This window comes from Agelaius tricolor, unplaced genomic scaffold (genome assembly GCF_023055355.1).
Source record: "Agelaius tricolor isolate 1412-34295 unplaced genomic scaffold, bAgeTri1.0.p SCAF_64, whole genome shotgun sequence".
Taxonomy (NCBI): domain Eukaryota; kingdom Metazoa; phylum Chordata; class Aves; order Passeriformes; family Icteridae; genus Agelaius; species Agelaius tricolor.
In genome coordinates this window covers 700,126-717,724 of record NW_027269324.1, presented here as the reverse complement: position 1 = coordinate 717,724, position 17,599 = coordinate 700,126, and the positions used below count along the sequence as shown (strand labels likewise).

Here is a 17,599-nt window from a genome sequence, read left to right as displayed (position 1 = left end):
AATGGTGCCAAGGGTCCACTGTGACACTGCAAGGCCTCATGGAAGCATGGGGAGACGATTAGGACACTACACAGCCTCATGGCACCAAGGAGACCGTTGTGACACTGAGGGGCACCATGGAATCACGGAGACCATTGTGGTGCTATGTCGGTTAATGGAATAGGCAAAGCATTGTGACACTGTCAGGCCTCATGGAACCAGGGAGACCATTGTGACCCTGGGGGTCCCCACACAACCAAGAGGACCATTGTGATACTGTGGGGCCTGGTGAAACCAAGAGGCCTTTGTGACACTGCAGGGCTGCATGGAACCAAAGCTCCAGGGTGACATTGCGGGGCCTTGTGTCATCAGTGGACCATTGTGACCTTGTGGAGCCAAAGGAGACCATTGTGACACTGTAAACCCCCAGGGTCCAAAGGTCCATTGTGACATTGCAGGGCTTATGGAACAGAGGAGTCCCGTGACATTTTGGGGCCGGTGGAAGCACGGAGACCATTGTGACACTGCAAGGCCTCATGGAATCCTTGGGACCACGGTGACACTGCAGGGCCTTCTGGAACCTAGGAGCCATTGTGACACTGTGGGACCCCATGGAACCAAGGGTCCATTGTGTCACTGTTGGACCCCATGGAATCAAACACCACTGGGACACTGCGGGGCCCTATGGAACCAAGGGGACCATGGGGATACTGCAGGACCTCATAGAAGCAAGGGAACATGGAACAAGTCTGGCTGGTCTGGCCTCCCGTTGACTGCCTGACTGGTCCAAATGACCCTGGAATGTTGAGGCTCTCTTCTCATCTGCTATTGAAACACTGGGGCTCTGTGCTTTCCTTCCCAATGGAAAAGAACTCTCTTTCTCCTCCAGGCACCCATGGCCAGAACTGGGATTTCACCTCCAAATTTCCTTATGTCCAGGGATTGTTCCCACAGGAATATTGCCAGGACAAGTCTGTCTTGCATTGGTTTTACAAGGGTCACCTCCCATCTGTCCCCAAAACACTGGGGATGGTTCTGAGCTTTCCGTCCCATGGGAAAGAACTGTCCTGCTTCTCCAGGTGCCCATGGCCGAGATTGGACTTCCACCTCCAAAATTCCCTACATCTAAAGATAGCTCCCAGACAAAATATGTCATTTCTGACAAGTCTGGATGGCCTTGGCCTAGTGAGGCTCTCACCTGCCTTCCAAACACTGGAGCTCTGTGCTTTCCTTCCTATGGAAAAGAACTGCCCTTCTTGGCCCGGTGCCCATGGCCAGAATTGGGATTTCACGGCCAAAACTGCCTGTTGTGACAGACTGAAGGAGATTGTGGCTCAAAGGATTTTGTGTTTGGGGGAGAAAGGTCCAGCCTTACCCTGCCCTGGAACCCCAGCCCTGCCCTGCCCTGGAACCCCAATCCCCCAGAGCCTCTATCCCAGCCCAGCAGTGTCTGCCAGTCCCTGGCACAGCACAGGCAATGCTCCACAGCCACCTCTGCAGCCCCCAGCCCAGCTCCTGAGGGACCAAATGTTCCCAAGTCCCACCTGGGGGAAGGGCCCAGGGAGACCAAGGGGTATTTCAGGGGCTGACCACGAGGCAAGCACAGATCTTGACCCTCCCTCCTCTTGGAATTTCCATCTGAACACCACTGGAATCCAGGAGTTGGTACTTGTGTGTGTGCTCCTCTGTATCTTTTCTGTCTTTCGCTCTCTCTGTGTCTTCTTCTATTTCTGTTGTCATGCAAATTTTGATTAACATTAAATTGAACAGGCTTAGAGTTGTGACATTGAATGGGGAAAATAAATGCTTTGAAAAGTGTTTTTTGTTGATTGAGTATAATTTTAAATCTTGCTAAAGTTTCTCTAATTTTCTAAAGTTGCCAGTAAAGGCGATTTTGTTGTTTTGAGCTCCTGGGAATCTCTTGTTGGTATTTCTCCAGTAGATCCAACTCACAGGGCACAAACAATTGTAATTCCTTTTAAATGTCTCCTTGAGAGAGTTGTTTGGGGGATGGGAGTCAGGGCCTGTGTGTCCTGCTTGGCCCAGCCCAGGCAGGGCTTTCCCAGCCACTTTCCACACTCCATTGCCCAGCTGGAGCTGCTGGTGCCTCTGAGTTGTGCTGCCCCAGCCCCAGGGACGCTCTCCTTGTCTGCCCATTCCCCCACGGTCTCTGGGCAGGGATGGCTTCAGTGGGGGCTGCTGACATCCTCAGAAACTTGCAGAGGCTGCTGCTGAATTTTCCTGCTGCAGAGGCTTGTTCAGCCTTCAGCTCTTCAGTGCAGGAATTCAGTGTCCCAGGGCTCATTAACATTTAGAACACCTTAACAAGCCAAGACTCTGGGAATAATTTGATTTAAGTGTTCAAATCTTTTATGGTTAATTCAACACATTTCAGAAGCCTATTCAATGTGAATACACTATATTTAAAAAGACAGCAAGTAAATATTTTTAGATTTTGTAATTCATTGGTTTTTTACTGGTAATTCATTGATGTGTCCAATCTCCAATTGACACTGAGTACAAGTATCTCCTCATGCAGTTTGAACAGATATGAAAATCCAGACCCTTCCTGGCTGACAATCAATCAGACTCGTTCCCTACCCCCACCCCACCATTTCCCCCATCCAAGCCCTGGCACTCAGAGCAGCCTTGTGCAAATCTGAGCTCCCTCCAGCCCAGGCTGCACCTGCAGCTTTCAGCTCCTTGGCTCCAACTCCCACCTGCTTTCCTTGGAGAAGGAGCTGCCCGAGACACAGAGGGATGTTCATTTCTTGTCAGCCAACAAAGGCAAGGGAAGGCACAGCTCCATCAAATGCAAAAGTCATTCTTCTCCTGGCTCTGCCCCTGATCCCCACAGCCGGTCCTGGTTCCTTCATCCTTCCTTTGCCAGGGACTCTCTGGGACAAGGGAGCTCTGCTCTGGCTATGGAGGGAGGTCCAAGTGCCACCACTGGAGTGGGAACCACAACTCATCAGGTTTGTGTCCTTTGGAGGTCAGGAATTGGTGAGACTCAGAGGCACAGAAAGTTTCTCTTCATGGCCAACAGACCATGGTTGAACAGGACACAATTTAATAACAATCTCACTCTTCCCTGAGCCATGTGCAACGTCCCAGCAGTGCCTGATGAGTGCACCATTCACAAGGGATTTCCATACTGAAAGGAATTTTAGACAAGACTGGTTCTGTGATAGATATAAAAACAATTAAGTTCTTGTATCAGGATGCTCATCCTGGAGTGGAGGCAAAACAGCTCCAACAATTCCTGATTTGCAAAGCTGTCAGTGGTGGATGGAGAAGGGAGGTCAGGCTGCTCTGGTGCTGAGGAAATGCTGAAACCAGCCTGACTCATTTCATCTCCTCTTGTCCTGGCTGATCTCCCCTCTTTCCCCTTCCACCCATTGGCTTTTGTCTCCCACCAGGCCCCCGGTGAAGAGCCTGGCTCTGTGTTTTCCATCCCCTCCTCGCTGGCACTGCCAGGCTGGGATGAGGAGCCCCTCAGCCTTCCCTGCTCTGGGCTGGACAAGCCCAGCTCCCTCAGCCTCTGCTCACAGCCCAGGGGCTCCAGCCCCACCTTGGAGGCCCTTCCCAGACCCTGCTCCAGCTGCCAGACATCTTTCCTGCCCTGGGCAACCCAACCCAGGCCACAGTGACCTGGATAATCCCCGTCCTTGATGTCCTGGTGACACAGCCCTGGCCCCTTGTCCCCATGTCAGGCTCTGGGGTGGATCCTGTGGAACATCCTTTGGTGGAGGCTGTGGCTCCAGGTGGGCCGGGGGGATCCCGGGGAACAGGGACCCCACTGGGCATGAACAGCATTGGACTTGTTGGGAGAAACTGTGAGGGGGAGCTGGGGCGGAGTGACCAACCCAGTGACCTGACACAGCCCTGCTGGGATGTCACACAGCCCTGCTGGGATGTCACACAGCCCCTCTGGGATGTCACAGCTGATCTCTGTGAGCTCACAGCCCCTTCTCTAATGTAACACAGGCAGCCTCTGATGTCACAGCCAATTCTGTGATGTCTTAGTCTTCTCTGGGATGTTAGACCTCTGCCCTGTGATGTCACAGCTGGCTCTGTGATGTCACAGAGGCAGTCTATGATGTCACAGCTGCTCAATGACCTCACATGACCCACTCTGTGATGTCATATCCCACTCTGTGACCTCATGTTACCAGATGATCAATTGCCTACACCAGGTGAGCTGACACCTGGAGCTTGTTCTCCACATCCCCAGGTCTATGGAAACCACACAAGGCCCATTGTGTGAGAAGGGGAACTGGAAGTTCAGCAGCCTCAGGGTCCTGCCAGCTCAGCCAGGCCCACTGGAACATTGGGGTCCACGACCACCAGGGACCACCAGAGAGACCCCCAGGACAGAAGAACACATGGGTACAAGGGAGGGGAAATCTGTTAATGATTTTGGGGAAATGATTATCATATGTATGTTTAGTCCAGGACAATCAATGAATATGTGAGCAAAATACAGAATATAAACAGAAACTTTCCTGTACTCAGCATGCAGGGCTTTGGGAGGAGCTCTCCCCCGTGCATCCAGCTGAATAAAGAATGCTGCTTCTTAATGCTACACTGGGGATAAGGAGTTTTCTGTTTCACGGAATTTTTGGTAACACTCCCACTGCCAAGGAAAGCTCTGTCTGCTGCTGTTCACAAACAGAGAAGGGCTGGGGGCAGATGTGGGGCTCAGAGGCTTCCTGGGGCACAGTGACCATGAAATAATCAAGTTTTCCATGTTCTGTGAAAGAAGGAAGGGCAGCAACAAAACTTCTGCACTGGAATTAGGAAGGGCAGACTTTGGCCTGTTTAGGATGCTGATTTGGGGAATATAAAATCAGGTACTGAATTATTTTAAGGGAAACACCCCTTAAAAACAAAGGGGTCCAGGAAGGACACACATTTCAAGAAGGTAATTTAAGGGGGAAGGAGCAGCCTGTCCCAGTGTGACAAAAGATGAGCTGGTAAGGACAATGACTGGCCTGGCTGCCCATGGAGCTTTTGTGGGAACTCCGGGGATAAAAGGACTGGCAGCTCAGGAAGCATTTAAGGATTTTGATGGGTTATTCAGAAAGAAAAGTTGAGATGTGAAAGCTCAATTAGAACTTAACCTGGTGGCTTCTGTAAAAAAAGAGGTTTTTATAAAAAAAAAATTATCGCAAAAGTAGGGAGAAGAAGAACCTCTAGTATTTATTAGATGCAGTGGGGAATATAGTAACTAAAGATAAGGAAAGGGCTGAGCTACTTAACATCTTGTTTGTCTCAATTTTCAATATTAGGACAGGTTGTCCTCAGGACAAGTGTTCTCCTGAGCTGGTAGATGGGCACAGGGAGCAGAACAGCCCCCTGGAATACAGGAGGAAGCAGCTGCTGACCTGCTGAGCCACTCAGATGCTCACAGGTGTATGGGATCTGATGGGATCCATCCCAGGGGGCTGAGGGAGCTGTGGATGAGCTCCCCAGGCTGCTCTCCATCATTTACCATCAGTCCTGGCTCAGCAGGGAGGTCCCAGAGCACTGGAGGTGCCAGGGTGAGCCCATCCCCAGGAAGGGCTGGAAGGAGGAGCTGGGGAACTCCAGGCCTGTCAGCCTGACCTGGGTGCTGGGCAAGGTTATGGAACAGATCACCTTGAGTGCCATCACAGGGCACCCACAGGATGGCCCAGGGATCAGAGCCAGCCAGCGTGGATTTAGGGCTGGCAGGTCCTGCCTGACCAACCTGGTCTCCTTTTATGCCCAGGTGACCCAGCTGTGGATGTGGGAAAGGCTGTGGATGTTGTGTGCCTGGACTCCAGCAGAGCCTTTGACTCTGTCTCTGACAGCATTCCCTGGAAAAGCTGCAGCCCACGGCTTGGGCAGGTTCCCTCCTGGCTGGGAGATTTAAGAGCTGGCTGGAGGCTGGGCCCAGAGAGTGGTGGGCATGGTGCTGCACCCAGCTGGTGTCCAGGCACTGGTGCTGTCCCCAGGGATCTGTGCTGGGCCCAGTCCTGTTTAATATCTTCACTGATGATCTGGGTGAGGGGATCGAGTCCAGCATTCACAAATTGCAGATGGCACCAAGCTGGGTGTGAGTGTGGATCTGCTGCAGGGCAGGACAAGAAGACCCAGCCTTAAGCTGCGCCAGGGGAGGCTCAGGCTGGACAATAGGAAGGAGTTCTTCACAGAAAGGGTGAGTGGGAACTGGAATGGGCTGGCCAGGGCGGAGGTGGCAGAGTCACTGTCCCTCTCCAGTGGCACTTAGTGGCATGGTCTGGGTGACAAGGCAGTATTAGGGCATTGGTTGGACTTGATGATCCCAAAGGTCTTCTCCAGCCTATTTGATTCTGTCATTCTGTGATGATTGGGACACTCTGGGGCCATTGTGACACTGCAGGGCCTTGTGGAACTAAGAGGACCATGGTGACACCATGCAGCCCCACAGAACCAGGGGTCCATGGTGGTGCTCTGGGGCCAAATGGAACCAGGGAGTGCCCCATGACACTCTGGGCCCTCGTGGAACCACAGAGGCCATTGTGACACTGCAGGGCCTCGTGTAACCAAGGGGTTTCACCATTTTGACACTGCAAAACCAAGGAGACCATTGGGAGACTGCAGGGCCCAGTGGAACCAAGGGGCCGTTCTGACACTGCGTGGCCTCATGGAACCAAGGGGACATGGTGACACTGCAGGATCCTGTGTAACCAAGGGGCCACTGTGACACAATGGGGCCTCGAGGAATCTGAAGACCGTTGTGACACTGTGTGGCCTGGTGGAAACAAGGAGTCCATTGTGACACTGAGGGGACTTGTGGAACCACAGAGACCATGGTGACAGTGTGGGACCTCATGTGACCATGGGGCCATTGTGACACCCTGGGGCCCATGGAACCAAAGGGCCACTGTGAAACTGCAGCACCAACGAGAACATTGTGGTACTGTGAAGCCCCATGGAGCCAAGGAGACCAGTGTGACAGTGCAGGGCCTGGTGTAACCAAGTGGCCATTGTGACACTGAGGGACCCCATGGAACCAAGGACATCTTTGCATATGACACCACACCAGGGATGAGTGTTGACCTGTAGGAGCAACAGAGGGCTCTGCACAGTGACCTGGACAGGCTGCATCCAGGGCCCAAATCCAACAAGGTGAGGTTTAACAAGTCCCAGTGCCGGGCCCTGCACTTTGGCCACAACAACCCCTGCAGCGCTACAGGCTGGGGACAGAGTGGCTGGAGAGCAGCCAGGCAGAAAGGGACCTGCAGGGACTGATGGACAGCAGGCTGGACATGAGGCAGCAGTGTGCCCAGGTGACCAAGAAGGCCAATGGCTCCTGGCCTGGATCAGGAATGGTGTGGCCAGCAGGAGCAGAGCTGCTGTGCCAGCACTGATCTGCCCCCAGCTCTGCACACAGACATTGCTGCTGCAGCTCCAGAGAAGGGAACACAAGGGGATCACTGCAGAAAACTTTGCTGGGAGATCCTTTACTTCCTTTAAATACAGAAAGAGGACAGCCCCTCATTTACACAGTCTGTGGCCACAGGGAAGGTGGAGAGAAACAAAATGAGAAATGGCACAAGGAATGACATTTCTTTGTGGACAATATGAAAAAAACTAAAACAAAGGAAAGAAATCTCCAAAATGAAACCAACAAGAAGTATCACCAACAAGTGATTTGCAGAAATTTTCCAGCAGTTTAATGTTCCTGAAAGCATCCAGTCATCAGTCTCCTCACTGCAGCCTTGAGCTCCTGGTTCCTCAGGCTGTAGATGAGAGGGTTCAGGGCTGGAGGCACCACAGAGTACAGAACTGATACTGCCAGATCCAGGGATGGGGATGAGATGGATGGCGGTTTCAGGTGAGCAAATATGGCACTGCTGAGGAACAGGGAGACCACGGCCAGGTGAGGGAGGCAGGTGGAAAAGGCTTTGTGCCGTCCCTGCTCAGAGGGGATCCTCAGCACGACTCTGAAGATCTGCACATAGGAGAAAACCATGAACACAAAACAGCCAAATAGTAAGCAGGCACTAACTGCAACTAGCCCATGTTCCCTGAGGTAGGAATGTGAGCAGGAAAGCTTGAGGATCTGTGGGATTTCACAGAAGAACTGGCCCAGGGCATTGCCATGGCACAGGGGGAGGGAAAATGTATTGGCTGTGTGCACGAGAGCATTGAGAAAGGCACTGGCCCAGGCAGCTGCTGCCATGTGGGCACAAGCTCTGGTGCCCACGAGGGTCCCGTAGTGCAGGGGTTTGCAGATGGACACGTAGCGGTCGTAGCACATCACGGTCAGGAGGAAATACTCTGATCCAAGGAAGAACAGAAAGAAAAAGACTTGGGCAGCACATCCAGTGTAGGAGATGTTGCTGGTGTCCCAGAGGGAATTGTGCATGGCTTTGGGCACAGTGGTGCAGATGGAGCCCAGGTCAGCGAGGGCCAGGTTGAGCAGGAAGAAGAACATGGGCGTGTGCAGGTGGTGGCCGCAGGCTACGGCGCTGATGCTGAGGCGCTGATGCTGAGGCCATTGGCCAGGAGGGCAGCCAGGGAGATGCCCAGCAAGAGGCAGAAGTGCAGGAGCTGCAGCTGCCGCGTGTCTGCCAATGCCAGCAGGAGGAAGTGCCTGATGGAGCTGCTGTTGGACATTTGCTGTGATGCCTTATCATGGGGATCTGTAAAAAAAGTAATCATGGAATAGTTGGGTTGGAGAGGACTTGAAATATCCCAGCACAGCCTGGGGGCACTTCCCCCCCACTGCCTGCCCAGGGCTCTGCTGTCTGGAGCTGTCCCTGCCAGCAGCTGCTTCCCTGTGCCCAGGGCTGGGCCCTGCCAGTGCTGCCAGAGCCCAGCCCAGCCCTGGGGGCTCAGCTCTGCCCTGCAGAGCCCTCCCAGCTCAGGCACTGCCCAGGGGCAGCTCTGGCTCTGCAGGCTCTGATGGTAACGTCAGAGCAACCCTGAGGAGGCTGGAAAAGTAACACTGATGCTGCCTCTAAGGGCTGATTTCTGTCACTGCCCAATTTATTCAGATCTGAGAGAAATTTTTTTCATTTTTCTCAGCCTTAACTGAGAGATGAATATCTATGGGCAATTTCCCATCCAGGAAACCCAGAGCAGTAGATTAAAAAAGCAGGATTTTCCCTTTTATGCAGCCCCTGCCTCACTGTGCTCCCTGTATAATCTACTTGGAAATGTCCTGCAGTTAAATGCCATGCTGGGAGCAGTCCTGAACAATGCAGCATCCTCCCCACACAAGGAGAACACTCCCAAGCCTCACCAGCTGTCTCCTCCCAGCCAGATCTTGTCCCCCAGTGCTGGCAGCAGCTGCCAGGGCTGGCTGAGAGCTGTCCCTGGCAGGCAGCAGAGTCCCTGCCCCAGCACAGCGCCCTGGGCTGCAGGACCCTGCTCTGCAGGACAGCCCTGGGCACCCCTGGCTGCTCTGCACAAGAGACAAGCAGAGAATGTACTCACAGGCTCTGTAGGCATTGGCATGTTCCAGCTTGAGGAGATGGCTCCAGGAGCTGCAGCTGCATTGTCCTGCAGCCAGAGGTTCCTGTGCCAAGGGCTGGCAGTGATTGTGCCCCAGGCACTTCTCAGCCCCTTCCAAGCCCTGACTGATTGAAGCTCTCTGTGCCTCTGTGCTGTGCACAGGCTGGCTGCAGGCAGTGCCCCAGCCCTGCTGGGCTGGCACAAGAGCTGCTCATCAAGAGAAATGTGCTTTTGAAGCTCTTCTTGGTGAGCAGGAGCTGCCTCTGTGCCAGGAGCCCAGCCCAGCTCAGCAGCACAGACACAGCCCAAGGACTTTAATCAGCCTCTGGGCCTTTGTGCTCAGGCCCTGAACATCAGTCCCTGAGAGGGAGCTGAAGAAACCTCTCCAGAACTCCAAGGCAGAATCCAACCCCAAAGTTTCTTGGACTTTTAATGGGTCCCACTGAGGGACACGACTGAGCAAGTGTCCCCAGGCTCCAGGCAGAGCAGAGAACTGCAGGCAGTGATGACAGGTGGGGACAAGGAGAAGCCAGGTCTTGGTGCCCTGGGGCACAGCAGGGTCTGTGCCACCAAGGGCTGGGAGGAGACACCTTGTCCTGAGGCCCTGGGGCCTCCTGGCCCAGCCCCAGCCAGGCTGGGCACTGTCAGCCCCTTGTGCTGCCCTCAGCATCCCCCCCTAGCCCACATCCCAGTGGCCTCAAGGATCTGCTGCAAGGAGTCCCTGGGGAGCCTTGCTCAGCAATGGCCCTGGGGGCTCCTTCATGCTCCCTGCAGGGACTGCAGGTTTTTCAAAGGACTTTGGGTTTGGCTTTTGCCTTGGAGTCTCTGAGAGCTTTGTGCAATCCTTGCCTCCAATTATCTGCTGTAATTAGTCCCTGGAGAGGCTTTGTCAGTAACAACACTCAGTGGGGCTCATTAATGCTTCAGGGTACTTCAGTTATTTGAAGGTACTTGGTGTTTCCCTTTTGATACAGACTCTGTGAGAGGTTTGTGCAATCATGGCCCCAATTATCTGCTTTAATGAGTCCCTTGAGAGCTTTATACTGACACTCAGTGCTGCTCAGTAATGCTTTGAGCTTCTCAAATTTTTTAAGGTAGTTTGGAATTTCCTTTCCACATTGAGACTCTCAGAGGTTTTTGGTCAATCCTGGCCTCCAATTCTCTCCTCTAAGGAGTCCATGAGCAGCCTGTGTTGGGGATGGACCTCAGTTGGACCCATTCATGCTTTGAGACACTTTGGGGTTTTCTTCTGACTTTGACTCCTGGAAAGGTTTGTGCAATCTCCTCTCAGGCCCTGAGGTTCAAGGGCTCAGCTCCAAATGCACCACAGGGCTCATCAGGATGCAGCAAGTCCTGACAAACCATGGCTCTGCCTTGATTTCCCTCCGCTCTAATGCAGTTTATCAGGAATGTATCTGGAGTGATTTTGGTTTGTTAATTTGAGATTTCTCAGCCAATTCATCTATTAGTTCAGTGGGATCAGTGTTGGCTAATTTACCATTGCACTCCCTGGAATATATTTACTCATTTCCTGCTGTGAGACAGGATTAGGAGAAGGGCAAAGTAGGCTCAAAATTTTAAAAGGGTATATAGAAAAGTTTATTACCAGTAAATAGAAGAAAGAGTAATAAGAACCTGAACACTTCTCCTCTCCCTACAACCTTTTCTTTCTTACTGACAATGCAAGGAGACAAAATCTGAAAGTTTCAGTCAGTTTACACCATCTAGAACAGTCTTTCTTCAGTTCACTTAGGGAGAGGAGTCTCTCTTTCATGCTATGGAGACTTCTCCATAAGAAAAAAGTTCACTTGTGGCTCTCAATTCCCATGAATAGCAGCTGCCCAGAAAATCTGCAATTGTGAAGCCCCTTCCATTTTTCACAGCTTTTCCCACAGCTGTGTTTATGGGCCATGTCAACTTATGGGGTATGAGTTTAAAGATGAGCTGTTGAAGAGCAAAGATTCTCTTCATCTATTTCTGAAATCATCTTCATCTCTAGGAACAGAGATCTTCTTCTTCTCTCCATGAGGGCACAGAGTCTCATCACTCTTCTCTCTTTCTCTGTTCAAACTTCTCATGGGATCACAGCTACTTCAACATTTGCTAACTTTAGCATGTAGGTCTTTGCTGAACAACTCATCTCCCCATAGATTTCAATGCATTATAGGTAAACAGAGAGTCTGATGTATCACTTACATCCTTCTCCATAGCTTAACAAGAAGATTTTAGCCCCAAGATCAACGCTCCTCCTCATCCCTCCCATCTGGGACTCAACTTCCCCTTCACTGACCTCGGTGTCTTCATGTTGCTCCTCTGTGTGCCTGCACTTTGTCCTTTTCTCTCACTGGAGGGAGGATGGAAGCACTGAAAGAGTTCATATCTCACCTGGGGCCTGCAGATGGTTCCGTGACCCCGGTCGGGCTCGGTGCTGTTTTACGATGGAGGTTTCTGCAGCGGCTGCGCTGGGGCTGTGTCAGGCAGGGCCGCGCTGGGGCAGGGCCAGGATCTCAGCAGCCAGGCCAGAGCACAGCAGCAGCAGCATGGCCGGGGGCCGATGGCTTCTCCTGCCCCTGCCCGGAGCTTGCGGCTGAGCCCCAAGGGTGGCAGAATCTTGGCCGAGCCGGCCCGGTCCGGGGCTGCTCCTGGGGCCTGGCGGATCCTGGCCAGGCCTGGGCTGGCGGCGGGGCAGGGCTCAGCAGGGCCCAGATGTTCCCAACTGCAGCCATGGCCTGGCCCGGCCTCGGCCCCGCGGCCTCCCCTGCCCTGCCCGGCAGCCGATGGGGCCTGGCGGGGTCCCTGGGAAGGGGCCCGGCCCCACGGCAGGAGCCGCCCGGCCCGGCCTGGCTGAGATGGGGCCGGGTCAGCCTTGTTACCTCTGTGCCAGCCAGAAGGGAAAGAGACCCTCCCAGGCTTTCCCGTCTTTAACATGTGTCTTCACAGAGGCGTGTACAGTTTCCTTAGTGGTTTAACAGATTGTCAGTTCTCAGAGATAATTACTGATTGGGTTTTTTGTCAGACACGGAGGAAACTGCTAGCAGCTCCTCTTAGAACATGACTTCCGTGATGCAAAACCACCACAACAGCACAGAGCACAGAGCTCCTTTGTCCATATGTAGTGCTCATGTGCCCGAGGCCTCAAAACCCCTCCTTGTGAGATCTCTGGGCCCTACCCAAGGTGTTTTCAAATGAAAACATTCAGCTCAGTGTCTAAGAAAATCACCAGAGGACAGGGCCAGCCTGACCTTTCTGTCCTGGCTACTTTTGTCTGGGAACAATCCTTGGAAATAAGGAAATTGGGAGGCCAAATGCTAATTTTTGTCTATGGCCCTTGGACATGAAAACCGGTTCTTTTCCATAGGAATGAAGGAACAGAGCCAGTGTTTCAGGGGCAGATGAGAGGTGGCCACCAGAGGCCAAGGCCAGCCAGAGCTGGCAGGTTTTTTTCTGGGAGATACCATTGCATTAAGGGAATTTTTAGGGAGAGTACCAAGTTTGGCAATGGGCATCTGTCACAATCTGCTCATACAAGTGGGGGTCGTGATGGTTCATTAACTGATCTCAGAGTGCAAAAAAAAAACCCGAAGGGGATTTCAGTATTAATCAAATAAATGCACCTTTTATTGAGTGCCCACAGCAAATGCAATAGAAGGATTTAGAAAGGAGATAAAGGATAGAGAGAGAGAGAAAGAGAGGGGGGGGAATATAGCTACCAAACAGAGAGACTAAATCCTCATGTGGTCCAGCCAATAGATCTGTCTTGTCACGTCAGGGAGAATCTCAAAGTCTTGGTTAACTCAGGGGTCTATTATAGTCCTCTGCTGAGGGGGGAACAGGTAAAAGACAATGATGAATAAGTCTATTGAAAATGGGTACAGACAGTCCATGTTCCAAAAGAGGATAAATCAATCTCAGCAGTGAGTGAGAGCAATTGTTTTCTTGGTCCAATGACCACACCTGGGCAAACATCTCACTTCAATCAGGCCAACCCCTCCCCGTGTTAGGGTTATAGGGGTCTCAGTCTCAGTCCTTGGGTGGGGGCTTCAATCTCTGTCCATCACGGTGGTCGTGAAGCAGATGAAGGATTTTCCATGGGGGACCACCAAAGTTACCCCAGAAAGTTCATTTGGCCAAGAGGTGGGGAAATTCATGGGCTGTTGTCATGAAGCAGGTGCCAGCATATAGGGCGAGCTGCTCCTTTGCCAGCCCCCTGCTCGAAGCAGCGACCATGGCAGCACTGCAAACACACCTGCAAACAATCCCTTGGTGAGCATCCACCGCAGCCAGGCCAGAGCTCCAGTCAGGGTCCTCAGGGTCCCGGTCTCTGTCCTTGGGACAGTCGTGAGGCAAATGAGGGAAACTTCAGACCGTCTCTTACAGCATCTGAAAAGCCAGATGGTTCTTTCCCATAGCAAGGAGAGCATGGAGCCCCAGTGCTCCAGGAGCTGATGAGAGGCAGCCCTTGACATCAGCCAGACCTGTCAGGTGGCCCCTGGGAGGCCAAGCCTGCCAGACCTGTTCCATCTTCCCTCGGTTCCATCAGGCCCCACAGTGTCCCAATGGTCCCTCGCTTCCCTGAGGACCTGAGGTGCCATAATGCCCCCTTGGTGACACCAGGCCCTGAAGGGTCCCAATGGTCTCCATGGTTCCATCAGGCCCCACAGAGCCATAATGGTCTCTGGGTTCCATGAAGCCCCGCTGTGTCACCATGGCCCCTTGGTTCCATGGGCTCCAGTGGTGCCACAAGGATCCCCTTGGTTCCATGAGGTCCCCACAGTGTGCCAGTGATCTCCATGGGAAGGGAAGAACCCAGCCCCAGTGTTGCAGGGGCACCCACCAGAGGCCAAGGCCCACCAGACTTGATGGTACTGGCAGGCTGTGCCTGGGAGCAACCCTATATATGGATATATCATATTCCATATGATATATGGAATTTTAGAGGTGGAATCCCAATTTCAGACAGGGACACCTGGAAGAGAAGGATGGTTCTTTTCCATAGGAAAGAAAGCAAGGAACACTGATCCAACAGTGAGATTTGGGGATCTGTGGGGGCTATTGGGGATCCTTTTTGCACCTCATGACCCAACAGGAGCGTCTCTAATAAACTTTTCCTGAAGCTCCCACTGTGGCCATGACAGGAACCGCTGTGAGTGTCTGGGACATCCCGGCTCTTTGGCAGCCTGGGGACTCCTGGGATGTCACCGTGGAGCCCCCGTGAGTGCCTGTGACAGATCGGTGCCTTTGCAGCCCAAGGTGCCCTGGGATGTTGTTGCCGTTACGGCGTGGCAACCTGGTTCGGGAGGTCCAGCACAGTGACCCAAGGCCCAGGGTCACTCGGTCCAATGCTACATACACCAATGTGGTGGACAGCAAAATGGCGTTTATTGAGGGGTCTCAGGGGTATTTATGGCTTGGGCAGTCTGTGTCATTTCCCTCTGCTCATGTCCGGCCGGGTGTGGCCGGGTACAGAGCAAAGGTCAGACTGCAGGGTGAGGGGGAGCTTCTTATCTACCCGTACAGCCCGAGATCTTCCGCACGCAGGTCCCTAGCTCTCCACATTTCCCCCCACCTCATGATTAGTAAAAATCTTATAAAATGTAAAGGTTACAAAATTTCATGGGTTAGTAGAATTAGCGTAAAATCGTAAGTGTGTTAGTAAGTGGCACGCCTTAAAGTAATTGTCGGCGCTCGAGAAACCAAATGTTAGCCTTTTCCAAACGCCTTTTAACGAATTGCACCAATTTGTTTAATATGCAAGGCCCGAAGATTAGGGTTAGTAAGATTATAGTGACTGGGCCTATTAGGGTAGAAATCAGGGTGGTGAGCCATGGAGATCGATTGAACCAGGATTCAAACCAGCCCTGTTGGGCTTCCCTGTCTTTCTGTCTCTGAGCCAGTCTGTTTCGGAGTTCTGCCATGGAGTCTCTAACGACTCCTGTGTGGTCAGCGTAGAAACAACATTCCTCTTTCAAGGCGGCACACAGGCCTCCTTGCTGCATGAGCAGGAGATCCAGTCCTCGCCTGTTCTGCAGGACCACTTCTGAGAGCGAGGAGACTGACTTTTCTAGAAAGGAAATGGATTTCTCGATCCTCTGCAGGTCCTCATCAATGGTCATCTGCAGCTGGGACAGTCCTTGGTGTTGAGTTGCTAGGGCTGAGACACCTGTTGCCGTTCCAGCCGCCCCTAGGCCGAGCAGCATTGCGATAGTTATACCTGTTAATATTTCTCTCTTGTGGAGCCGGCTGTTTTCTTCGAAAAGGTGGTAAACCTCTTCGTCTGAGTGGTACAGGATCCTAGGGACGATCAGAACTTGAACACAAAAGTCGTTAGAGTTATCGAATTTGGCAAGAAACACGCAGGGACTCACTCCAGATCTCTGGCAAACCCACATCCCAGATGCGGATGGGACTACCCACTTATTATTCTTCCTGTTGGGCTCAACTATTTTGGTGCAGACGTCGCCTTTCTGCTTAGCTAGGGTTGCATTGCCAAAGCATCTGCCCTGACCTGTGACTTGACTCAGGGTAATTCCTTTGCGGGGTGTGTCCCATCTGCACTGGCGAGGGGCATCGGCTGTGGAATAGCTGAAGGGGGTATCTAAAGCGACCCCTTCGTAAAAGGGGGGTTTAACATTGTAGCAAAGCCAGCAGGAGTCGGTTAGGTTAGGGTTAGATTCATTCAGGGATAGAAAGGTAGCTTCTAACATGCGAAGGATTGGGTCCAAGCCTGACCTGGCTGAGCGGCCTATCTGGAAGGCTTCCTCATCGCCAGTCGGGACGTCGGTGACCCTTGTGGGCAAGGCTTTGGGGTAGGTCATGTTTCTCCCTTTCTGTGTGCTTTTGATCACTTTGTTGGGCCCAACCGCTCTGGGTGCTGACGGTTGGAGTCTGGTAATTCGCACATTCACCCACTTTTCTGACCCTTGAAGGACTACTGTCCATGCTTTGCCCACGGCCCAGCTAGGGTGATTCGGCTGCAAAACTGTCATGTTATAGTGAGTGCGTTTCCGGAATTTGGGGACTTTATGGTGGTTTCGATAGAAACTTCCCTGAAGGAAGACGGGTGTTTTGCAGCCTGCGGGTGCCCAGGTGAACTGTAGGAATCTGTTGGGCTCTTGTGGGTCCCACCCAGGTCCTGACGGCCTGGCGTCTGTAACTATTGTTTCACAGCCCCAGTGCCACAGTATCCCCACCCTGGGCGATTGCAATAACTTTTTCCTGGGTTTGAGGCTGGGCACCAGTAGGATAGGTACATGTGTGTGGCATGTGAAGAATAGGGCTCTACCTTTGGTTGTCCCGGAAACAGGTCGGTGACGCGAAGCACAAAGGACGGGGCGTTCGGTGTGGTGATGTCTCTGAGCATCTTGTCACCAGTAAGATGTTGCATGACCCACCTGAAGGGCTGATGAGGGTAGTAGTCTGGGCTGGCTTGCCCTCTGGCGACAAGCCCCAACACAAAATCACACAGAAACACCGTTGTTGCTTTAATTTTGATGGCGCGAGCTTCTCAGGTGATGTCGGGTTCCTCGATGGCCTCTCTCTCTTTCCCAGTAGTGGGGCATATGAGTTTCGGGGACATCCAATGATCCAGTCCTGTAAACAAAGTCTCACAAGTCTCATGAGTTTCCCTATGAAGGTCTGGTTTGATAGATTTGAGTGGACACCATTTAATGTCCCCGTCCTTTTTAACGGCTGCATATCCCCGCCCCGTGAGCACCAATCTCCAACCCTGTTCCCACTCCCCTAGTTCATTTTTGACCACCACCCGTGGGCCTTCCTCTAGCGCCCGAGTGGCCCAGTGTCTCTGAGCAGGACTGTTTGTTTCGTCCCCCCTAGGGAATTGATTTAATGCTAGCAGTGCAGTTGCCAGCATGCGCGCCTGGTCACCCGGGGGAATGGCATTGGTGAAGCCTTCTGCCTTTGCTAGCACTTCCAGCTTAGTTTTCAGAGTCTGGTTTGCTCTTTCGACGATGGCTTGCCCGGTGCTGTTGTATGGGATGCCATGCACCAAGGCGATGTTCCATTTCGAGGCGAATGCTTGGACTACCTTTGAGATGAAGTTTGGGCCGTTATCTGTTTTGATCTGTTTTGGAACTCCAAGCCATGCCATGGCTGTTAGCCAATGTTGGATGGTCGCTTTGGAATCGGTCTTGAG

The 17,599-nt window shown here is 52.5% G+C and overlaps 2 protein-coding genes across 2 annotated transcripts in view; one reads left to right on the top strand and one right to left on the bottom strand.

Annotated features, from left to right (window-relative positions):
• LOC139605317 (uncharacterized) overlaps positions 1-17,599 on the top strand; it is an 850,331-nt gene that overhangs the window by 285,563 nt on the left and 547,169 nt on the right.
• On the bottom strand, positions 7,661-8,425 carry LOC139605310 (olfactory receptor 14J1-like). The gene has a single exon (XM_071456672.1). The coding sequence runs from the start codon at positions 8,423-8,425 to the stop codon at positions 7,661-7,663; it is 765 nt and encodes a 254-aa protein (XP_071312773.1).

Bases quoted from the DNA above. Each gene is read 5' to 3' on its own strand.
- LOC139605310 (XM_071456672.1), bottom strand. From the start codon at position 8,425: ATGTTCTTCTTCCTGCTCAACCTGGCCCTCGCTGACCTGGGCTCCATC.